General features: G+C 39.4%; 1 protein-coding gene, 1 non-coding gene and 1 pseudogene across 2 annotated transcripts; 1 reads left to right on the top strand and 2 right to left on the bottom strand.

The window, feature by feature from the left end:
- Nucleotides 1-680: 680 nt before the first annotated feature.
- Nucleotides 681-11340, bottom strand: LOC148580138 (uncharacterized; annotated as a pseudogene).
- Nucleotides 11341-19470: 8130 nt separating this feature from the next.
- On the top strand, nt 19471-19577 carry LOC148580137 (small nucleolar RNA R71). The gene has a single exon (XR_015896483.1). It is a non-coding gene; the product is annotated as a small nucleolar RNA R71 (small nucleolar RNA).
- Nucleotides 19578-26230: 6653 nt separating this feature from the next.
- Nucleotides 26231-26736, bottom strand: LOC107624046 (uncharacterized). The gene is made up of 2 exons (XM_021113762.2): nt 26671-26736; nt 26231-26569 (listed from the first exon to the last, which is right to left on the bottom strand). The coding sequence occupies exons 1-2, from the start codon at nt 26734-26736 to the stop codon at nt 26231-26233; spliced, it is 405 nt and encodes a 134-aa protein (XP_020969421.2).
- Between the last annotated feature and the right edge of the window lie 1213 nt (nt 26737-27949).

Genomic DNA, 27949 nt, shown 5'->3' with positions numbered 1-27949 from the left:
AGGAATGTTCTAGTTGAGCGAATCAGAATTTGGGTTGAGAATTGCAGAAAATTAAATGGTGGAAAAGTAAATAACAGAAAAGTAAATGCTAGAAATAAAGAGCTGAATGTAGATGACGGAAAGTAAATTGCAGAATCTTAAATGGGAATGGGGTAATTGCTCATAAAAGTAAATGACAAAAATTAAAGAGAATGGGTAAGATCAGAAATGGGGAGTTCATTGGGCTCAGGAGATGTTGCATTCTCCAGATCAATTTCAGTTTCATCTCTTCCTCAATCAATGCACTCATTGATCTCCTTGGCAATTCAATCTCTCAAATCTTGATCAATAGCCAATTTCTTGGTCAATTGCTCATGAGAAGAGATGAAGTATGGTCACTGATTATACCACATGCATTTCCCAAATCAAGTGTTGAGAGGATTATAGTCACATATCCATCCAAACCCAATTTGGTCCAGCATGAGAAAGCATTTCTAGCATGATCTCTTCATTCCTCTTTCAAGGTTCAGAAGAGATCCAAGTTTGAATAGCCTCTTTTCCAAGATAACTACCCAATTGGATGAAGATCGAAAGCTTTCAAGTAAAATCAAGAGAAAAGATAGAAGAACAATAATGAAAACAAGTATTGATCCATCAAATTACAACAGAGCTCCCTAACCCAATGAAAGGGGTTTAGTTGTTCATAGCTCTGGAATATGAAAACAAAGATGCAGAATACATTATGAAACTAGAAGTGCAGAGAAAGTAAAATACAGAGAGTAGTTCTATGCCAAGAGGCTCCCTATAATTTCCAACTCTTAAAATAATTCAAAGCTACTCCTATATATACTACTCTTCTGATCTTCTAGTTGGCTCTTCAAGTCTTGGGTATGGGCCTTTGGATCTTGAGTTTGAAGCAGTTATCTTCTTCATTGGGCTTGGCTTTACTTGCAGAGAGAAAGTGTGAAGTGGGCAGAGACTTTAGCTTAGGACGTTAGTGGTGTTAACGTTCAATGAAAATATGGGTTCGAGAACGTTAGTGACAATCACCTTTTTCACTAACGTTCCTCACCCAAGTAAGAGCCACGTTAACCTCAACGTTAGTGGCACAAACGTTGCCACTATCGTTGCCTCTTTGTCCTTCGCACACGTTATTGGGACTTACCTTTCCCAATAACGTTGAGAAGCCTCCTCCTTCCCTACGTTAGAGTCTACGTTAACTTAGTTAACGTGGCTCCTTAACGTAGGCTTGCCAACCTTCGAGAACGTTAGTGACACTTACCTTTGTCACTAACGTTCCAATGTGCCCCTAGCTCCCACGTTAGAGTCCACGTTAACTAGGTTAACGTGGCCTTTAACGTGGCTGTGCTAGCCATCTCCAACGTTAGTGATAAAGGTGAATGTCACTAATGTTGGCTCATCATCTCTCCTCCTCACGTTAGCTTCCACGTTAACTAAGTTAACGTGGGAGTTAACGTGGCTCATTGTGGCTTGTGTGGGCTCCTTCCAACGTTAGTGACAATGTTAGGTGTCACTAACGTTGGCAATCACCTTCCTTTTTCACGTTAGCTTCCACGTTAACTAGGTTAACGTGGGAGTTAACGTGGCTTATTGGGGCTTGTGTGGGTTAATCCCAACGTTGGTGATAATGTTTGGTGTCACTAACATTGTCGATCACCTACTTTCTTCACGTTAGCTTCCACATTAACTAGGTTAACGTGGAAGTTAACGTTGCTTATTGTGACTTGGCCAACGTTAGTGACAAAGTTGAATGTCACTAACGTTGGCTTCCCCTTTACTTCTTAACGTTAGAGGCCACGTTAACTAAGTTAACGTGGCTCTTAACGTGGCCACTTATGAGCTTGGTCCAATGTTAGTGACAAAGGTAAGTGTCACTAACGTTGGCTCCATTTCCTTTCCTCCACGTTAGAGTTCACGTTAACTTAGTTAATGTGACTCTTAACGTGGGCAATGATGGCTTCGAGAGCGTTATTGGTGATTACTTTTCTCATTAACTTTGCAAGTTACTCCCATTCCACGTTAAGAGTTACGTTAATTAGATTAACGTGGCTGCTAACGTGGTTCTTCCTTGCTTCCTTTGTCCTGAAATCAAGCAATAGAGTGCATCAAAGTTCTAGTCCAAGTCATGGGAAATACAACATCCAATTTGTCATTAAATTCATGTAAAATCCTCATGAAATCATGTAAAGTGCACAATGTATGCTTGAATCAAGATGTAAGTGAATATCTACCCAAAACTAGCTTATTTTCTAAGAAAATGCATGAAACTACCCTAAAAACAATAAAGAAAAGGTTAGTGAAACTGGCCAAAACATTGCATACATGTAGAGAACCTCATATCTTGTTATTAACAAAATAATAATTACCTAAAGTCTAACTACATCTAAGTGGTTTCCCTTGATTGGTTGGAGCTGGCAATATTCTTTGGGAGTGGAGTGTGATTCTAACTAATATCCTTTGGTGGAACACCAAACATAGAATTACACTTTCACTCTTGGATTGTGTTGGTGTGGAACACCAAACTTAGCTCCTCACAATACAAGGGAAACAGCTTGTGACCTTTATTGAAATAAAGCTGAAAAGAAAACTACCTGAGGTTGGGTTGCCTCCCAACAGAGCGCTCTTTTATCGTTGCTAGCTCGATGATTCCTCCTTTACCTGAGATGATACTGTACTCTGGGGTTTTCCCCCATGTTGCCCAGATAATGCTTGAGTCTTTGTCCGTTCACTGTAAAAGTCCTCTCTGAACCTTCATCCATGATTTCGATGTGTCCATATGACAAAACTTTTGTGACAAGAAAAGGGCCGGACCACCTTGATTTGAGTTTTCCTGGGAACAGTCTCAATTTGGAATTGTAAAGGAGTACTCGCTGCCCCTTTTCGAAACTCCTGGGTGCAAGATGTAGGTCATGTCTTCTCTTTGCCTTCTCTTTATATATCTTGGTATTTTCATAAGCTTGTGACCTGAATTCCTCCATCTCTTGCAGCTGCAAGATCCTCTTTGCACCAGCAGCAATGCTGTGAAAATTTAGTATCTTGATAGCCCAGAGAGCTTTGTGTTCCAGCTCTAGTGGTAAATGACAAGCCTTCCCATACACTAGTTGATATGGGGACATTCCAAGTGGTGTTTTGAATGCTGTTCTGTATGCCCAAAGAGCATCATCCAGCTTCTTCGACCAATCCTTTCTTGATGCACCCACAGTCTTTTCCAGAATCCTCTTTAGCTCTCTATTGGATATCTCAGTTTGTCCACTTGTTTGGGGATGGTAAGGTGTGGCTACCTTGTGTTTTACCCCATATCGTATGAGAAGAGCTTCTAGTGGTCTGTTACAAAAATGGCTCCCTCCATCACTGATGAGTGCTCGTGGGACTCCAAACCGGCTAAAGATATTCTTCCTGAGGAAGTTCATGACCACCCTGTTATCATTCGTTGGGGTTGCAATAGCCTCTACCCACTTGAAAACGTAATCTACTGCTACCAAGATGTACTTGTTTGCATATGAGGTTGGGAATGGTCCCATGAAATCGATTCCCCACACATCAAACAATTCTAGTTCCAAGATGAAATTTTGTGGCATCTCATTTCTTTTAGGCAAGTTTCCAGATCGTTGGCATCCATTGCAGCTCTTTACTAGTTCTTTGGCATCCTTGAAAAGGGTGGGCCAAAAGAATCCGCTTTGTAACACCTTCGCTGCAGTTCTGTCCCCTCCAAAGTGGCCTCCATAGCATGAGCCGTGGCAATTCCATAGGACCTCTCGTCCTTCTTCTTCCGAAACACATCTTCTAAGGATTCCATCTGAACACTTCTTGAATAGATATGGCTCATCCCAGACAAAGTACTTTGCATCATTCATGAGCTTCCTTTTTTGATGTTTATTGATCTCTAGAGGTAAGGCCCCAGTTGCCTTGAAGTTGGCAATGTCTGCGAACCATGGTGCTTTGTGAACTGTCATCAACTGCTCATCAGGGAAGAGCTCGTTCACACTTGTATCATGTGCTCCACCTTTATCATGAGGAATCCTGGATAGGTGATCTGCTACCTTGTTCTCTACTCCTTTCTTGTCTCTGATTTCAATATTGAATTCCTGTAGCAATAAGATCAATCTTATTAGTCTTGGTTTTGATTCTTGCTTGGCAAACAAATATTTAAGTGTTGTGTGATCTATAAAAACAATCACTTTAGCACCAATGTGGTATGATCTAAACTTGTCAAATACAAAAACTATTGCTAGTAACTCCTTTTCAGTAGTGGTATAATTTCTTTGAGTATCATTAAGGACTTTGCTAGCATAGTATATCACATGGACTAAGTTGTATTTCCTCTCTCCTAACACTGCCCCAACTGCAAAATCAGATGCATCACACATTAATTCAAATGGTAAATTCCAATCAGGTGGGGAAATAATAGGAGCAGAGGACAACCTCATTTTCAAATTTTCAAAGGCTAGCATGCATGTTTCATCAAAGATAAATGGTGTATCAGATACAAGGAGATTGCTTAAGGGCTTGGCTATCTTTGAAAAATCTTTAATAAACCTTCTGTAAAAACCAACATGCCCCAAAAAGCTCCTAATTGCCCTGACATCACTGGGTGGAGGCAGTTTTTCAATAATTTCTACTTTAGCTCTGTCAACCTCAATGCCTTGGTTAGAAACTTTGTGACCAAGGACTATTCCTCCTGTCACCATAAAGTGACATTTCTCCCAGTTCAAGACCAGATTGGTCTCTTGGCATCTTTTCAATACCAAGGCGAGGTGATGTAGGCAACTAGGGAAGGAATCTCCGAATACCGAGAAATCATCCATAAAAACTTCAATGAATTTTTCTATCATATCTGAAAAGATAGAAAGCATGCAGCGTTGGAAAGTCACAGGTGCATTACATAGCCCAAATGGCATGCGCCTGTAGGCAAACACTCCATATGGGCAAGTGAATGAGGTTTTCTCTTGATCCCTGGGATCAACCACTATTTGGTTATATCCTGAATAACCGTCGAGAAAATAATAATATGCGTGCCCTGCAAGTCTTTCCAACATCTGATCCATGAATAGAAGGGGGAAATGATCTTTTCGTGTAGCCTCATTGAGCTTCCTGTAGTCTATGCACATCCGCCATCCTGTGACTGTCCTTGTAGGAATTAGTTCGTTCTTCTCATTGGGAACCACGGTAATTCCTCCCTTTTTTGGGACGACATGCACGGGGCTAACCCAGGGGCTGTCTGAAATTGGGTAGATTACCCCCCCTTGCCATAACTTCATAACTTCCTTCTGTACCACTTCCTTCATGATTGGGTTCAACCTCCTTTGGGATTGAATGGATGGTTTGGCATTATCTTCCAACAGTATCTTGTGCATGCATATGGCCGAACTTATCCCCTTCAGGTCAGCAAGTGACCAACCAATGGCATCTTTGTGCTGTCGCAGTACTTTGATCAGTTCATCCTCTTGATCTTTGCTGAGGCATGAGCTTATGATCATTGGGTAATTTTCATTTTCTCCTAAGTATGCATATTTGAGAGTGGGTGGCAGTGCTTTGAGTTCAAGTTTAGGTGCTTCTGACTTTTCGTTCTCTTCCTTTGGTGTACCTGGTATGCCAATTTCTGTTGTTGCAACCTCTTCACTTGATGTACACTCTTCCTCTATTATTCTTTCGGGCTCTTCAGACTCTTCTTCTTCAAAACTCTCCTGCACTTCCTCTTCAAGTGAGTCCAACCTCATACATTCCCCCAGTTGTTCTTGTGGGTAACTCATGGCCTTGAACACATTGATTGTCATCTTTTCATTGTGTAATCTCAGGGTGAGATCACCTTTTTGGACATCAATGACAGCTCCAGCAGTGGCCAAGAACGGCCTTCCCAGGATGATGGAGGTCTTGGCTTCCTCCTGCATGTCCAGCACTACGAAGTCTTTCGGAAATATGAAGTCTCCCACTTTCACCAGCAAATCCTCTACTACGCCATGAGGGAACTTGAACGATCTGTCTGCCAACTGTAAGGCCATTTTTGTTGGTTTAGCCTCCTCTATCTTCATCTTCCTCATCATAGCTACTGACATCAAATTGATGCTGGCTCCTAAGTCACAAAGAGCTTTCTCCACTGTGATTTCCCCTATAATACAAGGGATCTGAAAACTCCCAGGATCCTTCAATTTCTAGGGCAGTTTGTGCTGAATGATAGCACTACATTCTTGGGTTAGTATCACTGTCTCGTTGTTCTTCCAGCTTCTCTTCTTAGTCATGAGCTCCTTCAAGAACTTGGCGTAGAGTGGCATTTGTTCTATTGCTTCAGCAAAGGGTATGTTGATTTGCAGTTTCTTGAAGATTTCCAAAAATCTCGAAAACTGATTGTCATCTCCCTTCTTCTTTAATTGCTGAGGGTATGGGACTCTTGGGATGTCTGGCTTCAGCACTCCTTCCCCTTTTTGTGAACTCAAAGTGGGAACTCGAGCTTCGTCCTGCTCTTCTTCCTCTTTATTTGAGTCCTCTTCTTGTAGTTTCTGGGGGATTTCCTTCAGTTCCTTCCCACTCCGAAGGGTGATAGCCTGATACTCCTCCCTTTTGGTTGAGTTAGTATTACTGCGAAGGTTGTTGCTGGGGATTTGCTTGAATAAGTAGCCAATTTATGTCTCAAGTTTCTTGATGGCAGCATCCTGGTTCTGCATATTGGACATCACTTCTTCTCGGAACGCTTTACTGTCTTGAATCTCTTTGCCTATGCCTTCAAGTAGATTCTCAATCCTTGAGAGTTTGTCATCAAATGATGGTACATTGGGATTAGAGGTGGAAGGATGAGGAGGGTTATTTTAGCCTTGGTAAAGCTGTTGAGAGGGTTGGTTATGTGGATGCTGATATGGTCTAGATGTGAAATGTTAGTGGGCTGCATTGTTGTTGGGATTTGAACGTCTTTGATCTAGGCCTTGGTCTTGTTGATTTTCCCACCCAAAGTTTGGGTGATTCCTCCATCCAGGGTTATAGGTCTTAGAGTATGGATCATGGTTTTGCCTAGGTGAATTCCCAATGTAGTTGGCTTGCTCCTGACTACCCTCTGCTTCTTTATTCACTCCTTCTTGGGTTGTTGATGAAGTAGTGATTGATGCTACTTGGTTCCTCTCCATCTTCTTGGTGAGGTCAGCCAGCTGCTGGGTAATGAGCTTGTTTTGGGCCAGCAGAGCATCTACATTGTTTAGCTCTATTACTCCTCTAGTGTTGCCTCTTTCAGAAGCATAGAAATAATCATTCTCTGCTACTATTTCAATGACATCTATGGCTTCCTCAATGGTCTTCTTCTTGTTCAAAGATCCTCCGGATGAATGGTCTACTGCCTTCTTTGATTCATATGACAGGCCTTCATAGAAAATGTGCAGCTGCACCCATTCGTTGAACATGTCAGGTGGACACCTCCTTGTCAGGTCCTTAAACCTCTCCCATGATTCATAAAGAGTCTCACCATCTTGTTGCCTGAAAGTTTGGACCTCAGCTCTCAGCCTATTGATTCGTTGAGGAGGGTAAAATCTTACTAAGAATTTGTTCACCACATCTTCTCAGGTTGTCAAGCTCTCCTTCGGGAAAGACTCCAACCACTTGGCTGCCTTATCCTTGAGTGAGAATGGAAATAAGAGCAGTCTATAGGCGTCAGGATGAACACCATTAGACTTCACTGTGTCACATATTCTCAGGAAGGTGGTTAGATGTTGATTGGGGTCTTCTTGGACACTTCCTCCGAACGAACAGTTGTTCTGAACAAGGGTGATGAGCTGTGGTTTTAGTTCAAAATTGTTGGCATGGATGGTTGGATTTTGAATGCTACTTCCACAGTTTCCTGGGTTTGGATTGATGTAAGAGCCTAAAACTCTTCTATCCTCCCCAGCATGATTTGTTCGACCTCCTCTGCCATGGTTGTGAGCCTCTTCTTCATGATGGTTTTCCATGTTTTCTTCCATGTTTGGTTCAAAGTATTCCTCCTCTTCCTCAGCACCAACTACTCTTTTTCCTCTTGCTTCCCTCCTTAATCTAAAGAAGGTCCTCTCAGGTTCAGAATCAAAGGAAGTTGAAGCCCCGCTTCTTCTCCCAGTCATACAACCAACAAGTACAAGCAAGGAAAATAGATGCAGAAAGTATTTCTGTCAGAATGACTGTTAGTGTGAGTGATGCAATATATCAAACAGTTAGTGGGTTAGTGAACTGAATTGTAAATAACAAAGAAAATTGCAAAAGTAGGGGGAAGGGAAGAAATTAACCAGAACTGAAAGTAAATTACTCAAACAGAAAATTAAATCAAACAAAAAAAAATGCTCAATCTAGTTATCTTCCAATTTAATAATTGTTGATGCACAATCAATCCCCGACAATGGCGCCATAAACTTGATGCACGGAAAACTTGTCTCATAACAAATTTCCTTCGGCAAGTGTGCTGAATTTGTCGTCAAGTAAAAACTCACAATAGAGTGAGGTCGAATCCCACAGGGATTGATTGATCAAGCAACTTTAATTAGAGGAATGTTCTAGTTGAGCGAATCAGAATTTGGGTTGAGAATTGCAGAAAATTAAATGGTGGGAAAGTAAATAACAGAAAAGTAAATGCTAGAAATAAAGAGCTGAATGTAGATGATGGAAAGTAAATTGCAGAATCTTAAATGGGAATGGGGTAATTGCTCATAAAAGTAAATGACAGAAATTAAAGAGAATGGGTAAGATCAGAAATGGAGAGTTCATTGGGCTCAGGAGATGTTGCATTCTCCGGATCAATTTCATTTTCATCTCTTCCTCAATCAATGCACTCATTGATCTCCTTGGCAATCTTAAGTGATCGAATTACAATTCCTTGTAATTCAATCTCTCAAATCTTGATCAATAGCCAATTCCTTGGTCAATTGCTCATGAGAAGAGATGAAGTATGGTCACTGATTATACCACATGCATTTCCAAAATCAAGTGTTGAGAGGATTATAATCACATATCCATCCAAACCCAATTTGGTCCAGCATGAGAAAGCATTTATAGCATGATCTCTTCATTCCTCTTTCAAGGTTCAGAAGAGATCCAAGTTTGAATAGCCTCTTTTCCAAGATAACTACCCAATTGGATGAAGATCGAAAGCTTTCAAGTAAAATCAAGAGAAAAGATAGAAGAAGAATAATGAAAACTAGTATTGATCCATCAAATTACAACAGAGCTCCCTAACCCAATGAAAGGGGTTTAGTTGTTCAAAGCTCTGGAAAATGAAAACAAAGATAGAGAATACATGATGAAACTAGAAGTGCAGAGAAAGTAAAATACAGAGAGTAGTTCTATGCCAAGAGGCTCCCTATAATTTCCAACTTTTAAAATAATTCAAAGCTACTCCTATATATACTACTCTTCTGATCTTCTAGTTGGCTCTTCAAGTCTTGGGTATGGGCCTTTGGATCTTGAGTTTGAAGTTGTTATCTTCTTCATTGGGCTTGGCTTTACTTGCAGAGAGAAAGTGTGAAGTTGGCAGAGACTTCAGCTCAGGACGTTAGTGGTGTTAAAGTTCAGTGAAAATATGGGTTCGAGAACGTTAGTGACAATCACTTTTTTCACTAACGTTCCTCACCCAAGTAAGAGCCACGTTAACCTCAACGTTAGTGGCACAAACATTGCCACTAACGTTGCCTCTTTGTCCTTCGCACACGTTATTGGGACTTACCTTTCCCAATAACGTTGAGAAGCCTCCTCCTTCCCTACGTTAGAGTCCACGTTAACTTAGTTAACGTGGCTTCTTAACGTAGGCTTGCCAACCTTCGAGAACGTTAGTGACACTTATCTTTGTCACTAACTTTCCAATGTGCCCCTAGCTCCCACGTTAGAGTCCATGTTAACTAGGTTAACGTGGCCTTTAACGTGGCTTTGCTAGCCATCTCCAACGTTAGTGATAAAGGTGAATGTCACTAACGTTGGCTCATCATCTCTCCTCCTCACGTTAGCTTCCACGTTAACTAAGTTAACGTGGGAGTTAACGTGGCTCATTGTGGCTTGTGTGGGCTCCTTCCAACGTTAGTGACAATGTTAGGTGTCACTAACGTTGGCGATCACCTTCCTTCTTCACGTTAGCTTCCACGTTAACTAGGTTAACGTGGGAGTTAACGTGGCTTATTGGAGCTTGTGTGGGTTAATCCCAACGTTGGTGACAATGTTTGGTGTCACTAAAGTTGTCGATCACCTACTTTCTTCACGTTAGCTTCCACGTTAACTAGGTTAACGTGGAAGTTAACGTGGCTTATTGTGACTTGGCCAACATTAGTGACAAAGTTGAATGTCACTAACGTTGGCTTCCCCTTTACTTCTTAACGTTAGAGGCCACGTTAACTAAGTTAACGTGGCTCTTAACGTGGCCACTTATGAGCTTGGTCCAACGTTCGTGACAAAGGTAAGTGTCACTAACGTTGGCTCCATTTCCTTTCCTCCACGTTAGAGTTCACGTTAACTTAGTTAACGTGACTCTTAACGTGGGCAATGATGGCTTCGAGAGCGTTATTGGTGATTACTTTTCTCATTAACTTTGCAAGTTACTCCCATTCCACGTTAGAAGTTACGTTAATTAGATTAACGTGGCTGCTAATGTGGTTCTTCCTTGCTTCCTTTGTCCTGAAATCAAGCAATAGAGTGCATCAAAGTTCTAGTCCAAGTCATGGGAAATACAACATCCAATTTGTCATTAAATTCATGCAAAATCCTCATGAAATCATGTAAAGTGCACAATGTATGCTTGAATCAAGATGTAAGTGAATATCTATCCAAAACTAGCTTATTTTCTAAGGAAATGCATGAAACTACCCTAAAAACAGTAAAGAAAAGGTCAGTAAAACTGGCCAAAATACCCTGGCATCAATAATAAGATCACATGAATTGAGAATTATTTTACCATGTAAAGAAAAATAACAAAAAAAAACTTGTTTTCTTGAAGTTCGTTTTCTGATAGAGATGGTTGAAAGAACCCAAAGTGTTCTTGGCATGAAGATTTCCTCTGCAACCACAGGGTACAATTGATATTAGCTACTTTAGCTATACCTCCTTCAAAAACATCAAATCTTTAAAATAATAACTAAATAATGAATAAGCTCAGTTACCTGAAAATAAGTGCCAAAGAAACCTTGTGAACAATCTAGCATGAGAGCTATATACTTATTTATTTAAAATTAGCCATATACATATTTGAAAACCCAGTATAAGAAATGAATGAGAGAGACTATATATTTTAATTGCTACCATATACTTATTTAAAAAAGGTTAAAATGGCAGTTTTTTATAGGAATTACGGCGGTTATAACTGCCATTATGACCGAAATTGGTTCTTCCAAGAAACGCCGGTATTCTAAGCGCCATTCTGCTTATTACGACCGTTTTTTTATGGTAATAATGGCAATTTTAACCGCCATTTTAACCAAATAAAATGGTGGTTTTGTTGTTGTTTAAAATGGCAGTTCGTAACCACCGTTTTTACCAAGATTTAATGGCATCCTGATGCTCACGAAAACTTGTCTCTCAACAAATTTTCTTCGGCAAGTGTACCGAATTTGTCGTCAAGTAAAAACTCACAATAGAGTGAGGTCGAAGCCCACGGAGATTGATTAATCAAGCAACTTTAATTAACGGAATGTTCTAGTTGAGCGAACCAGAATTTGATATTGAGATTTGCAGAAAATTAAATGGCGGGAAAGTAAATAGCAGAAACAGTAAATGCTAGAAATAAAGAGCTGAATGTAAATGGCAAAAATTAAATTGCAGAATCTTAAACGGGAATGGGGTAATTGCTCATAAAAGTAAATGGCAGAAATTAAAGAGAATAGGTAAGATCAGAAATGGGGAGTTCATTGGGCTCAGGAGATGTTGCATTCTCCGGATCAAGTTTATTTTCATCTCTTCCTCAATCAATGCATTCATTGATCTCCTTGGCAATCTTAAGTGATCAAATTCCACTTTCTTGGTAATTCAATCTCTCAAATCTTGATCAATAGCCAATTCCTTGGTCAATCGCTCATGAGAAGAGATGAAGTATGGTCACTGATTATACCACATGCATTTCCCAAATCAAGTGTGGGTAGGATTATAGTCACATATCCATCCAAACCCAATTTGGTCCAGCATGAGAAAGCATTTCTAGCATGATCTCTTCATTCCTCTTTCAAGGTTTAGAAGAGATCCAAGTATGAATAGCTTCTTTTCCAAGATAACTACCCAATTGGATGAAGATCGAAAGCTTTCTAGTAAAATCAAGAAAAAAGATAGAAGAAGGATAATGAAAACTAATATTGATCCATCAAATTACAACAGAGCTCCCTAACCCAATGAAAGGAGTTTAGTTATTTATAGCTCTAGAAATGAAAACAAAGATGGAGAATACATGATGAAAGTAAAACTAAAAGTGCAGAGAAAGTAAAATACAGAGAGTAGTTCTATGCCAAAGGCTCCCTAAAGATTCCAACCCCCAAACTAATTCAAAGCTACTCCTATATATACTACTCTTCTGATCTTCTAGTTGGCTCTTCAAGTCCTGGGTATGGGCCTCTGGATCTTGAGTTTGAAGCAGTTATCCTTTTCCTTAGGCTTAGCTTTGCTTGCAGAGAGAAAAGGTGAAGTGGGCAGAGACTTTGGCTTAGGACGTTAGTGGTGTCAACGTTAAGTGAAAGTGTGGGTTCGAGAACGTTAGTGACAATCACCTTTTTCACTAACGTTCCTAACCCAAATATGATCACGTTGACTTCAACGTTAGTGGCACTAACGTGACCACTAACTTTGCCTCTTGGTCCTTCGCACACGTTATTGGGACTTACCTTTCCCAATAACGTGGAGAGTCCTCCCTTGTCCCTACGTTAGCGTCCACGTTAACTAGGTTAACGTGGCTTTTAACGTAGTAATGCCAATCCTTCGAGAACGTTAGTGACACTTACCTTTGTCACTAACGTTCCAATGTGCCCATATTTCCCACGTTAGAGTCCACGTTAACTAAGTTAACGTGGCTTCTAACGTAGTCATGCTAGCCATCTCCAACGTTAGTGACAAAGGTGAGTGTCACTAATGTTGGCTCATCATCTCTTTATCCACGTTAGCTTCCATGTTAACTAAGTTAACGTGGGAGTTAACGTTGCTCATGGTGGCTCTTGGTGGTTCACCCCAACGTTAGTGACAAAGGTAAGTGTCACTAACGTTGGCTATCAATTGCTCTCTCCACGTTAGCTTCCACGTTAACTAAGTTAACGTGGGAGTTAACGTGGCTTATGGAGGCTTGGCCAACGTTAGTGACAAAGGTGAATGTCACTAACGTTGGCTTCTCTTTTGCTTCTTAATGTTAGAGTCCACGTTAACTAAGTTAACGTGGCTCTTAACGTGGCCACTTATGAGCTTGATCCAACATTAGTGACAAACGTAAGTGTCACTAACGTTGGCTCTATTTTTTTTATTCCACGTTAGAGTTCACGTTAACTTAGTTAACGTGACTCTTAATGTGGGTTATGATGGCTTCGAGGGCGTTATTGGCGATTACTTTTCTCATTAACGTTGAAAGCTAGCTTCCATTCCACGTTAGTGGTCACGTTAGTTAGACTAACGTGGCTTCTAACGTGGTTCTTCCTTACTTCCTTTGTCCTGAAATCAAGTAATAAAGTGCATCAAAGTTCTAATCCAAATCATGAGACATGCATCCTCTAATTTGTCATATAATTCATGCAAAATTCTCATGAAATCATGTAAAGTGCAAAATGTATGCTTGAATCAAGATTTAAGTGAATATCTACCCAAAACTAGCTTATTTTCTAAGAAAATGCATGAAACTACGTTAAAAACAGTAAAGAAAAGGTCAGTGAAACTGGCCAAAATGCCCTGGCATCACGACACCAAAATTAAAGCTTGCTTGTCCCTAAGCAAGTACTGGAACAAGAGAATGATGAATGGAATACCAAGAGAAAATGAGTCATTCTGGTGGAAGTCATGTCCCTGGTTTTATGGTGGTTTCATGCATAGTAACTTAGGTTCATTCCTTCACTGGCTTTCAGACCTTTATCATGTCCTAGAATACTCACTTTGCTTGCATCCCATGAGACTTTTATTCACTGATCCCTTTTGTTTCTTGTCAATTCAGGGCTTATTTGTGTTCTTAGGCTAAGTGCTCTGTAATGGGGCAACTCTTTAAAATAAGCTTTCAGCCAACACTCCCGAACCAGTTGGTTCAAGATGCTAGGTGTTGAAACACCCCAAAGGACTTACTTCCTCAAGTCTCTCCCCCATACATACACACCACAGGCACATGGTTTGTTTATTTTCTTTCCTTGAGGTCTTGGTGTCCAGCACCTCTTTGGGCTACTAAATGTTCTGTAGCAAAGATTGCTCTTGATAGTGGACTTTCAGCTGATAATCCCGGGTTAGTTAACCCAAGTTACCAGGTGATAAAGCACCCCTGAGAGCTTAGTAATCCAAGAAGATCCTTGGTACAAGAACACCACAGACACATCCCTCAAAACTCAAACCCTTGGTGCCCAGCCTCTTTTCTTGCTATTTTTTTTTTTATTCTTCACTTTAATTGTTTCTTTCCCTTTTTCTTATTAGGATCTTGTTATTTAGCTAGCCTCAAGGGGTGTGTTTAAAGCATATGATTTAGGACAGATAGTTGTCTTCCCAACTTGTTGGTGAACCAACTTAGCTAACTTATGACTACACCACAAACTTAGGAACTTACTCCATAGTATGAACTCCACTTTGGTCTTTTATAAAACACTCATTCTCTTTTCATTTGATTCACAAGGACAAGCATACAAGTAAGTAAGGAAATGATGCAGTAATGACATTCAGACTAGCAATCCTAGACCTAAGCAATGAAAAACTTAAAAGACAGAATTTAAAAGGGTTCAAACTAACATGGAAGCATGTTCTATTTCATACAAGATCTTCCTTATTTAAAGCATAGAAAAGATGGATCAAAGAAGGAACTCCACCACCTTTTACTCATGTGGATGCCCATGCTCTTCCTCTTGCTCGACCTCTTTGTGTTTACTTGTTGCGCTTGAGCTCCCACCTCCTTTGCCTTTTCCAATCAACTTCTTCCAGAAGCCAGCATCTTCCATATTCTTCTTTAATGTTTCTTTCTGCTGTTTCACCTTCCTTTCTTCTTGTTCTACAAAATCTTTTTGGACCTCATCATATGTAGGGATGGCATAATGTAGATGATGCATCTGACTAGACATGTAGTTCAACTTGGCTTGAGTGTTTACGTTGAACTCCTCCCTATGTAGTTGCCGTCCTTCATTAAGTACACTGAACTCGTTGAATGCTTTCATCTGAGCTAGCTGCCACTGGTTGAGTTCTTGCAAGCGCTTATCTTGACGCTCTTGCCTTTCATTCACTTGGTTGATGGCTTGAGTGAGTTGGGAGTAGTGTTCCTATTGCTGTTCCATTTGTTGTTTCTGCCACTCTTCTTGTTGGCTCATCCAGTTGGACTGAAGGTTTAGTATTTGCTCTTGTCCTTCCATATGTCTCATCCCCAAGTCTTCAATGGCTCTTAGAAGATGATTCATATTCAAGTTGGTTGGGTCATGCTGTTCTTCTTGTTGATATTCTTCCTGATGAGACTCTTCTTGATGGGCTCCTTCTTTTGGTTTTCGCTTTCCTATTTTAGGTCTTCTTTGTTGTTGGGCGAGCGTAGTATAGATCAGACGCTGCAGTGTAACTAGCCTCCCAGGGTTCACCCAGTCTGGATTGCTATCCTCGAAGACTACCTTGGCTTTTGTGCACAATCTGAGAATGGTGCTGGGGTACCAAAGCCTGGCACCCGAATCAACCTTCTCAGCTGACTCTTGAATGCCCTCAGCTATGAGTTCATGCACATTGATTTCTCCACCCTGTACTAGGCAATGTGCCATAGTTGCTCGATTAATATTGACCTCTGAATTATTTGCGGCTGGGACGATAGATCTCCTTACCAGTTCAAACCATCCCTTGGCTTCTGGGCTAAGGTCTCCCCTCTTGATGAACCGGGGTTTCTTATCTGCATACCTTTCCCAGTCAGCTCCTATGACACATATGTCAGTCACTATTTCTTCGAGTTCATCATTGTCAGGGCTCTTACTTATCCTTGCATGATAACTAAGCTCATCAAAATGTGGTGATTTCAGCTGAAGGGCTCTTGTTATAGCATTTGGACTGAAGTCCACCTCTTTTTCTCTTACATAGCTTTTGAAGGTTGGGGCTTTGGTTTTATCTTCTCTAACCACGTTTGCATAGAACTCTTTGATGAGGTTTGCATTGATCTTCCCTTCTAGGTTCGTGAGCCTTTACCACCCTCTTTGTTCAATTTTCTCTCGAATCTGTAGGCACTCATCCTCGTCAATTTGGAATGTTAACTCAGGCAGTATCTTCTCGAGCTTTATCTGTTCAAATTCGAGCTCATGGAACACAGTTTTGAATCTCTTCTCATCAAAAGGGATGCTCTCCATTGGTTTCTTCCTCTTTTGCCTCTTGGAGCTTGATGCTGCCATGAATTTGAGTTGCTGTGTGAAGAGAGTGGAAGGTACAGATAGATGAGGAATTTAGTTGGTTAGGACAAGGTGTGATGAAGGAATTTGGATGCCAAAGGTGTAAAGTGTGAGAAATAGCACTTTGGGTGTGAAGGGGAAGTACAGAGTAGGATTCACTTATATAGGGAAGTGAGGAGGAGATGAAAGGTGTGGATTGATGGGGTTGGTGTATGATGAACGGATGGGGTTTTGTATGGAATAAGCACAAGGATTACCAACTTTATGATGGGGTTGGTTCAGTTTCCAAGTTTGTTCTTCTTCCAATGTTGCATGGCAACCATTCCCAATGCATTCCCCCTTGAGACACGTGTGAAATATTCTCCTTTTGTGTTATCCGAACCTTCCTCATTTAATTGTCCAATCAATCCCCTTCAATGCACCTTTCCCTTTTCCTAAAAAATAAAATAAGAAAAATTAATATCATTGAGAAATTTTATGGCTAGAATAATAAAGAAAAAGAACTAGATTGTTTATTCATGAACACCAACAAACTAACTAACTGTGTATCCTTATATGCACATTGGTGGCACCTTGGGTGACACCAAACTTAGTTTGTAGCACTGTGATGAAAAAGTTTTGTTCAAGGCTCCAAGACTAGCATGCTCTGAATTGCATTCATGCTTTCTTGGCATGCTTTGAACACCACTTATTCTTCACTATATATTGCATAATAAGGATTTCACCAAGTGTTTGTCAAGTTTGGGTTAGAATTCATGAATATTGACTTATTCACTATTTTCTAAAAGCATATAAAACATGGGTTACCTCCCATGAAGCACTTCTTTAGCGTCACTAGCTTGACGTTTCTCCTTCATCAGGGAGGTTGATAATGCTTCAAGTCCCCCCTCTTGCTGTGGACCTATATCCATTGGTTGTATCAATGATCTCTACATGTTCCAAGGAGAGAACTCTGTTGATAGTAAAGACCTTAGGTAACTGAGATGGTACAGTGGGGAGATCAGGGGGGATATCTGGGAAGTAAGCTGAGATCATTTTATCCCCTGGAGAGAAGTCCTCAGTAGGGATCTTCTTGTTCCTCCACCTCCTTAGTACCTTCTTCTTTGTTCCTTGTGATGTTGTCTTACTCTTTGTGACCTCCTCCTCTAAGGAAATGTGGTTACTGGTCTCATATGATTCTGGTGGTTTAGGTTCCTCCTGATTTTCTTTGAGCTGTGGCAGTTGCTGTTTGCCTTGTTCATCAATCAAGAGAGTTCCCAGATGTGCTGGTTGTGCTCCAGTGCTTGTTTCTTCCTTCAGTATCTCACTGTGATTCTTCCTTGATTCCTTGTTCTCTTGATCTGTTTCTTGTGAGAGTTTGAAGACATTAAAGCTGAGTTGTTCATCATGGATCCTCAAGATTAGCTTCCCTCGCTCTACATCTATGAGTGCTCTGGCTGTAGCTAGGAATGGTCTTCCCAATATGATTGGGTGAGTGTGACTCTCTTCCATGTCCAATATGACAAAGTCTGTTGGGAGGAAGTATTTCCCAACCTTTACCAACACATTTTCCACCACTCCTATTGCTTGTTTTTTAGTTTTATCAGCCAGCCTGATGACTACATCTGTGGGCATTATCTCATTGATCTGCAGCCTCTTCATAAGGGATAAGGGCATTAAGTTGATGCTTGCTCACAAATCGCAGAGTCCCTTATCAAACATGGTTTCTCCGATGGCACAAGGAATGTAGAAACTCCCTGGGTCCTTTCTTTTTGTAGGAAACTCTAGTTGAATGAGGGCGCTGCACTCCTTGTTCATCACTATAGTTTGGCCTCCCTTGAGTGAACTTTTCCTGGGAAGCAGTTCCTTCATATACTTGATGTATGCAGGAATTTGTTGGATGGCCTTGATGAATGGTATGTTTACATGCAGAGATGCAAATAAGTCAAGAAATCTTGAGTATATTCTCTTCTCCACAACACCATTGAGTAGTTGGAGAAAGGGTGCATAGAGTCTCAGCAGCTCCTGTTGTGAGAATTTTGGTTTTTGGTGATCTTTTTCCTTCTTCTATACTGAGGTATCTCCAGGTTGTTCTGGCGGCCTGTTTGGCTTGTCCTCAGTCTCCTTATCACTTGTAGTGACCATCTTGCAATCTTCCCATCTTACTTTCTTTGTTTCACCTCTCGGATTTTTCTCTGTGTCACTTGGGAATCCATCTGTAGGTTTGGGAATCTGCTTAGAGAGATACCCCACTTGAGATTCCAACCTCTTGATGGTGTCTCCCTGGTTCTTAAAACTTGCTCGCACTTCCTCCTTGAACACCTTGTTTTCTTGAATCTCTTTGCATATGCCTTCAAGCAGGTTCTCAATCCTTGAGAGTCTATCATCAGATGATGGTAGGTTGGGATTGGAGGTAGAAGGGTGAGGAGTGTTATTTTGGTTTTGATATGGATGTGGAGAGGTGTTGTTATGGTGGTGTTGATATGTTTTCTGTGTGAATTGTTGGTGAGCTGCATTGTTGTTGAGGTTGTGACGTCTCTGATCTTGGCATTGATCTTGTTGATTCCCTCACCCAAAGTTTGGGTGATTCCTCCAACCAGGGTTGTAGGTCTTGGAGTATGGGTCATGATTTTGTCTAGGTGAATTCCCAATGTAGTTGGCTTGCTCCTGCTCACTCTCTGCCTCTGCACTCACTCCCTCTTGGGTTGTTAATGAGGTGGTGATTGCTGCTACTTGGTTCCTCTCCATCTTCTTGGTGAGGTCAGCTAATTGCTTGGTAATGAGCTTGTTTTGGGCCAGCAGAGCATCTATATTGTTTAGCTCCATCACTCCTCTAGTGTTCCCTCTTTCGGAGGCATAGAAGTAGTCATTCTCTGCTACAGTTTCAATGACATCTATGGCCTCCTCAATGGTCTTCTTCTTGTTCAGAGATCCCCTAGATGAATGGTCTACTGCCTTCTTTGATTCATAAGAAAGGCCTTCATAGAAAATATGTAGCTGCACCCATTCATTGAACACATCTGGTGGACATCTTCTTGTCAGGTCCTTAAACCTCTCCCATGCTTCATAAAGAGTCTCACCATCCTGCTGCCTGAATATTTGCACCTCAGCTCTCAGCCTGTTAATCCGTTGAGGAGGATAGAATCTTGCCAAGAATTTGTTCACCACATCTTCCCAGGTTGCCAAACTCTCCTTTGGGAAGGACTCCAGCCATTTAGATGCTTTGTCCTTAAGTGAGAAAGGGAACAGAAGTAGTCTATAGGTGTCAGGATGAACACCATTAGACTTTACAGTGTCACATATCCTCAGGAAGGTGGTTAGATGTTGATTGGGGTCTTCTTGGACACTCCCTCCGAATGAACAGTTGTTCTGAACAAGGGTGATGAGCTGTGGCTTTAGTTCAAAGTTGTTGGCATGTATGGTTGGCCTTTGGATGCTACTCCCACAGTTTCCTGGGTTTGGATTGATGTAAGAACCCAGAACTCTTCTCTCTTGCCCAGCATGATTTGCTAGACCTTCTCTGCCATGGTTGTGAGATTCTTCTTCATGATGGTTTTCCATATTCTCTTCCATGTTTGGTTCAAAGTATTCCTCCTCTTTCTCAGCACCAACTACTCTTTTTCCTCTTGCTTCCCTCCTTAATCTAAGGAAGGTCCTCTCTGGTTCAGAATCAAAGAAGTTGAAGCCCCGCTTCTCCTCCCTGTCATACAACCAACAAGGTACAAGCAAGGAAATAGATCTAGAAACTATTCTAAAAAAATACTGTTAGTGTGAGTGATGCAATATATCAAACAGTTAGTGGGTGAGTGAAACAGAGTGTAAATAACTGAAATAAAGGGGTTAAAGGGATGGGAATACAAAACAACTGAAACTGAAAGTAAAGTGCTCAAACAGAAATTTAAATCAACAAAATAACAAATGCTCAATCTAGTGATCCTCCAACTTAATCATTGTTCTTACAAAATCAATTCCCCGGTAACGACGCCATAAACTTGATGCTCACGAAAACTTGTCTCTCAACAAATTTTCTTCGGCAAGTGTACCGAATTTGTCGTCAAGTAAAAACTCACAATATAGTGAGGTCGAATCCCACAGAGATTGATTGATCAAGCAACTTTAATTAGAGGAATGTTCTAGTTGAGAGAACCAGAATTTGATTTTGAGATTTGCAGAAAATTAAATGGCGGGAAAGTAAATAGCAGAAACAGTAAATACTAGAAATAAAGAGCTGGATGTAAATGGCGGAAAGTAAATTGCAGAATCTTAACTGGAATGGGGTAATTGCTCATAAAAATAAATGGCAGAAATTAAAGAGAATGGGTAAGATCAGAAATGGGGAGTTCATTGGGCTCAGGAGATGTTGCATTCTCCGGATCAAGTTCATTTTCATCTCTTCCTCAATCAATGCATTCATTGATCTCCTTGGCAATCTTAAGTGATCGAATTCCAATTTCTTGGTAATTCAATCTCTCAAATCTTGATCAATAGCCAATTCCTTGGTCAATTGCTCATGAGAAGAGATGAAGTATGGTCACTGATTATACCACATGCATTTCCCAAATCAAGTGTTGGTAGGATTATAGTCACATATCCATCCAAACCCAATTTGGTCCAGCATGAGAAAGAATTTCTAGCATGATCTCTTTATTCCTCTTTCAAGGTTTAGAAGAGATCCAAGTATGAATAGCTTCTTTTCCAAGATAACTACCCAATTGGATGAAGATCGAAAGCTTTCTAGTAAAATCAAGAGAAAAGATAGAAGAAGGATAATGAAAACTAATATTGATCCATCAAATTACAACAGAGCTCCCTAACCCAATGAAAGGGGTTTAGTTGTTTATAGCTCTGAAAAATGAAAACAAAGATGGAGAATACATGATGAAAGTAAAACTAGAAGTGCAGAGAAAGTAAAATACAGAGAGTAGTTCTATGCCAAAGGCTCCCTAAAGTTTCCAACCCCCAAACTAATTCAAAGCTACTCTTATATATACTACTCTTCTGATCTTCTAGTTGGCTCTTCAAGTCCTGGGTATGGGCCTCTGGATCTTGAGTTTGAAGCAGTTATCCTTTTCCTTGGGCTTAGCTTTGCTTGCAGAGAGAAAAGGTGAAGTGGGCAGAGACTTTGACTTAGGACGTTAGTGGTGTCAACGTTAAGTGAAAGTGTGGGTTCGAGAACGTTAGTGACAATCACCTTTTTCACTAACGTTCCTAACCCAAATATGATCACATTGACTTCAACGTTAGTGGCACTAACATGACCACTAACTTTGCCTCTTGGTCCTTCGCACACGTTATTGGGACTTACCTTTCCCAATAACATGGAGAGTCCTCCCTTGTCCCTACGTTAGCGTCCACGTTAACTAGGTTAACGTGGCTTCTAACGTAGTAATGCCAATCCTTCGAGAACGTTAGTGACACTTATCTTTGTCACTAACTTTCCAATGTGCCCATATTTCCCACGTTAGAGTCCACGTTAACTAAGTTAACGTGGCTTCTAACGTAGTCATGCTAGCCATCTCCAACGTTAGTGACAAAGGTGAGTGTCACTAACGTTGGCTCATCATCTCTTTATCCACGTTAGCTTCCACGTTAACTATGTTAACGTGGGAGTTAACGTTGCTCATGGTGGCTCTTGGTGGTTCACCCCAACGTTAGTGACAAAGGTAAGTGTCACTAACGTTGGCCATCAATTGCTCTCTCCACGTTAGCTTCCACGTTAACTAAGTTAACGTGGGAGTTAACGTGGCTTATGGAGGCTTGGCCAACGTTAGTGACAAAGGTGAATGTCACTAACGTTGGCTTCTCTTTTGCTTCTTAACGTTAGAGTCTACATTAACTAAGTTAACGTGGCTCTTAACGTGGCCACTTATGAGCTTGGTCCAACGTTAGTGACAAAGGTAAGTGTCACTAACGTTGGCTCTATTTTCTTTCTTCCACGTTAGAGTTCACGTTAACTTAGTTAACGTGACTCTTAACGTGGGTTATGATGGCTTCGAGGGCGTTATTGGCAATTACTTTTCTCATTAACGTTGCAAGCTGGCTTCCATTCCACGTTAGTGGTCACGTTAGTTAGACTAACGTGGCTGCTAACGTGGTTCTTCCTTGCTTCCTTTGTCCTGAAATCAAGCAATAAAGTGCATCAAAGTTCTAATCCAAATCATGAGACATGCATCCTCTAATTTGTCATATAATTCATGCAAAATTCTTATGAAATCATGTAAAGTGCACAATGTATGCTTGAATCAAGATGTAAGTGAATATTTACCCAAAACTAGCTTATTTTCTAAGAAGATGCATGAAACTGGCCGAAATGCCCTGGCATCACATCCTTCTCCTTTAAAATGGTGTTTCTAACCGCCGTTTTTACCTGGGTTTAATGGCATCCTTCTCGTTTTAAATGGCGTTTCTAACCGCCGTTTTTACCTGGGTTTAATGGCATCCCTCTCGTTAAAAATGGCATTTTTAACCGCCGTTTTTACCTGTATTTAATGGCATCCTTTTCGTTTAAAATGGCATTTCTAAACGCCATTTTTACTAGGGTTTAATGGCATCCTTTTCGTTTAAAATCTCATTTTCTAACTGCCATTTTTACTAGGATATAATGGCACCATTTTTGTTTAAAATGGCATTTTTAGCCGTCATTTTTACCTAATTGCAATTTTATACTTTTTAAAATGAGATTGAAACTACGTATTTAAAGTGACATTTTTAGAATCTCATAATAACCAAAAAGCATAACCTTAAATCAAACATCATAACAAGATTTTTAATTCATACATAGTCTCCAAAAAAAAAAAATCATAATCCAAAAACAAAGTATTAAAGATAACATTTTTCAATAATTTGTCTTAACATATATCTATAATACTTAATACATAAAATCTTTATCATACAAGATCATGCTTCTTTGTTCCTCACTCCAAAAGACCTACTTCCTAACTCTCTTAGTGATGGAATCTCACTCTCTTGATCCAATCCCTACAACAAAAATATAATTATGAGCACAATAAAAAAGGATATAAAACTAAATTTGAAACTATTAATATAAAATTATTCAATCAAAAAAGAAAACTCACATACACTAACTATTTGCACAATAAATCCTCTATTTTCTAGGAATTAGGAAAAGAAAACTCACATTAATTATTTGCACTTTTCAAGAGATTTTTCATAGGAATCAATTAGTCTTTTTCATCATTAGATTGTTGTTTTTAATTTTCGATATTAATAGATTTATGGAAGATTCACCCTTTAACACAGTTTTTTATTTTTTCCACCCAACAATAATCTTAACAAATGTGGGTCTAATTGAAAGAATATTACACATGGAATAAGGTATTAAGAAGCAATATAGCAAGTATTAGTCTTTTGTTGGTAGGCTTTTAATTAAGAAGCAATATAGCAGTTTAATTAAAAAGTTAATTTGATATTGACATGTAGGACATTATATTATATTGATGGTTGCGGATTATGTCGGTATAGAATTTCTCAATAAAATCCTGTTGTAAGTATAGTTCTAACCAACAACAATCCTCAAATCAAATTTCGAAGGAATTGGTTGTCACAAGTTCAACCCCAATTAAAGTAACCGAAGTATTCAAACCTCGGGTCGTCTCACAAGGAATGGGCAAACATGTGCATCAACATTGGTTACAATTCCGGGGTTGCAAGTCATGATCAAGAAACTAAACTAGGAATCTTAACAAGCAAGCAATCTTGAAGTGCAAGAAACTAATTCAAATAACTAAAGAAAAATGTGAGCAATTCTAAACTAATAAGATAGCATCCACTATAATTCTATTCTAAAACTAAACAAATAACTATAACTAAGCCAAAGCAATTAGGATTTTTGGATTTTCAAATATGAATGATAAAGCAACTCTTGGCTAGACATGGGAATTGGGGTCACTATCCTTGTCTAATAACCATATCTTGACAATTATCAAGAACCAAACTCATTAAGTCTACTTCTATACTTGAAGTATGTTAAATGGTTTAGTCAACATCAACCCATAAGGTCCAACCTAGCTACTAATTGACTTAGTAGTAGGCTAGTGTCAATGGCTATCAAATTGACCACTAAGGGTTCCCAAATCATCAAATCCATTAGACCCAATGACTCAAGTTTACCCAATTCCCTTAGCCTAGGCCAAGAGTAAAGAGAACTACTCCATAATCAAAGGAAACATTTCATCAAACACATGGTAAGCATTACTAAAGGACATATTCAAAGTGCAATTAAATTGAAATTAACACGTACCCACTAACAATTATCAACATACAATCACTCAAACAACACAATTAATCATGAAAATCATCAATGTAACACTAATAATTCAAGATTCACAAGATTCATGAAATGGGTATAAAATGACAATTGACAAGAAAACATAAAACTAACACAAGATCTAAATAAAATTATTCTAAGGGATTCAAATTAAGTAATCAAAACTAGTAATTAACAAGATCCAATTCATAATTTAACAAGGGAAGATCAAATTAAAGGTAGATCTCGAGAGGAACAAGGGTTTCTCTCTCTAGAATAACAAGAACCAAAACTAGCTAAAAATTGTGTCTAAGTGTAAAATGATTGGTCCCCTCCTTTCCCCTAGCTTCCTTGGGTCTTTTCCATGCAGAACCAGCTTGAATTTGGGCCTCTTGAGCCTTAGAAATCGCCAGACACGATTTTCTTTAATGAGGTCACGTGCAGCTTGTCGCACGTACGGGTCATGCGTGCGTGCACGCCGATTGATTTTGCGATCCACGCGTGCGCGCCATGTACGCGTGCGCGCCGGTGTGGATTTTCCTAATTTGCGCGGATGTGTTGATCTTTGCGCGCCACTTCCAGCTGTCCATATCCATGCGTGTGCGCGAGGTGCGCGTGCGCGTCCATGCTGAAATTCCCAAAAATTCAAATCTTCATGTTCCTTCCTCTTGAGCATGTTTTCTTTCTCTCTTCTAGGCCATTCTTGCCGTATAAATTCTGAAATCACTCAACAAACACGTCACGGCATCGAATGGTAATAAAAGAGGATCAAAATATAGCAATTCTAAGGCAAAAGAAGCATGTTTTCCATCATAAAGTAATATTAGGAAGAGAACACAAAACCATACAATTCTTGTGAATAAGTGTGAAAAATATTGACAAAACTCCCCAAATTCTACACAATATAAATCACAAAATTGGGGTTTATCATATATCAAGCAGTAAGGTGCATGGGATCAAGATATAAATTGCTAAATCCAGTGATGTCCAAATTAAAGGGGACCTACTTGCTAAATTTAGTTGTCGTCCAAAGGAGAAAGACTGCACAAAATACTGACTTTTCATGCCATCATTCGACGTTGAAGAGGAAAAAAAGAGAAGAAGCTAAAGGTAGCAATTTTAGACTTTTATGAGAGAACAAGGAATAACAGGGGTTAACATTATATTTTTCTTCTCAAAAGTAAAAAATTCTTCAGTTCATCAACTTGAGGAATAAAAAGAGAAAAAGGTGTTTTTACTCATGCATATTTCATGATTTGTTGACTTCTTTATTCCTATGCTCACGGCATCTAAAAAAACTAACAGAAATATTTAAGCCTCAACAAACTTTATTAAGAGAATAATACTGCTGATCTTTCCACTTTATTGGTAGGCTTTTAATTAACAAAGTTAAAGCTAGCTTCCAAAGTCAAATTTTAAAATTGACCCAGATTCCCTTAAGAGTCCAAATATTACACATGGAATAAGGTATTAAGAACATAAATTGTATTTGTACCTGTGAAATTTGTTAAGTAGGGAACATTTCAACCAATTCCACTGGAATTTTACCTCCTTCCTTAGAAGCAATATAGGAGACTAGTGCTTGCAATTGCGCTTTAACGGTATCCAACTCTTCTTGCACATTTGGACCACAAGTAGATGATGTGCCAGCATCATTTGAAGAACCTAAATTCATCTGACTAATTCTTGTAGTGTTGTTCTTGAAAGTAATTGTTGGAATAGCTCCCATGCCTAAACCTCGAACACAACCGGGGTGCTCTTTCCCAAGAACTACTCCAAGAGCATCAAGAGGAGAATTAACGGTTGATTCCACCGCTTGTTGACTGCTATATGCTTCAATCTTCTCCTACATATATAAAAAGAAAGAGAAAGAGTCAAACAATATTATCTTATAAAAAAGAAAGAAAAAGAAATACAAACAAGTTACTTATTGCACTTTAGTCTTACCGCTATTTCTTTAGCCTTTTCATTAACATAACTTCCATCTATTTTCTTGTGAATGATGTCCCACATTTGAACCCTACTAACTTCTTTTCCCGTCTCTTCCGTCTAAAATTCAAGAAAAGTAGAAAGACTCAATCAAGAAATATATCATTCAAGAAAAAATATGCATAAAATTAAGTAACTAACAGCAACAATATAACAACTGAGATGCATTAGGTGCTAACATAAATGACTCCTATGATATATAAAATATAATAATGGCAGCAAATGAAACATAAGCTGAGGATAGTAGTTCTCAGCCAATTCAAATAAAACCATAGAAATTTTTACCAATTCAGCCCTTCTTCTTGCAATTGATTTAGCACCTGAAGTATGAGGAATTATTTATTTTTACCGAATTTCTTGATTCCTCTTACAAAGATTCCGCAAGATAAATTTAGACACAATTAAATAAAGTCAAACATGCATTCAACATATAACATGCATTCAACATATTGCTGGTTCATTACAAACTCTATATAAAATAAAAGACGAGTAGGCAGCAAACTATGAATAAAGGCTTTTTATTACCAACTCTATATAAAGGCCTTTCACAATATTCCATATGAATTCAATATCCTATTTACAGCAGAAAACTATATAAGGCTTTTTAGTGGGACAACACTTAACTAGGAGAGTAAGTACTTACTGAGTTTCAGGCTTCAAACGATATTCTACGAATAAAGCCCATTGATCAAGAGTAATATCTTCTGGTGTATTATTTATGATCTCGGTTTTACTCAACCTCGGATCATAAAACTCATTCCAAAGCTTTATCCTATGTTCCCTCCATTTTTTGCCAAGCGATTAGAGCAGAAGTCGTTTAGCCAAGCTATCACACACTTTGAAGCAAAATCGACCCTTTAATATGGAACAAAGAATATATATTAACTAACAAATATAACTAAATAATGACAAAGAAATAAGCTTTAGAGTTTAAGTACTTGGAAAAAAATATTTCATTGATTTTCAAAAAAGCTCTCTAGAATGTCTGACCACTTATCAAAACTGATTGAAAATGCTACACAATCAGTGGCCAATTGCCCACAAACTCCAGCAAGCAGTCTGGCTGCTTCTCCTATTGCTGCATGCTGTCTATCAAAATTGACAACTATGCGCAAACCTTCTGACAAATTATGCACATCCTTCACTAATAAATGAAGGAGTGTAGTATCTTCATATTCATCTAAAATAGATAAATAAATATAAATAAATGAGTAATTGAGCGAATAAAGAATAAAAC

The sequence above is a fragment of the Arachis ipaensis genome, chromosome B10, assembly GCF_059453495.1.
Source record: "Arachis ipaensis isolate K30076 ecotype BB chromosome B10, ASM5945349v1, whole genome shotgun sequence".
In the NCBI taxonomy this organism is placed as follows: Eukaryota; Viridiplantae; Streptophyta; class Magnoliopsida; order Fabales; family Fabaceae; genus Arachis; species Arachis ipaensis.
This window is presented reverse-complemented; position numbering and strand designations above follow the sequence as displayed.

Excerpts from the sequence above, each read along its gene's own strand:
- LOC107624046 (XM_021113762.2), bottom strand. The coding sequence starts at position 26,736 with ATGTGGGACATCATTCACAAGAAAATAGATGGAAGTTATGTTAATGAA. Across the intron at positions 26,570-26,670 it reads AAAAGGCTAAAGAAATAGCG|GAGAAGATTGAAGCATATAG; the intron begins GTAAGACTAAAG and ends TTATATATGTAG.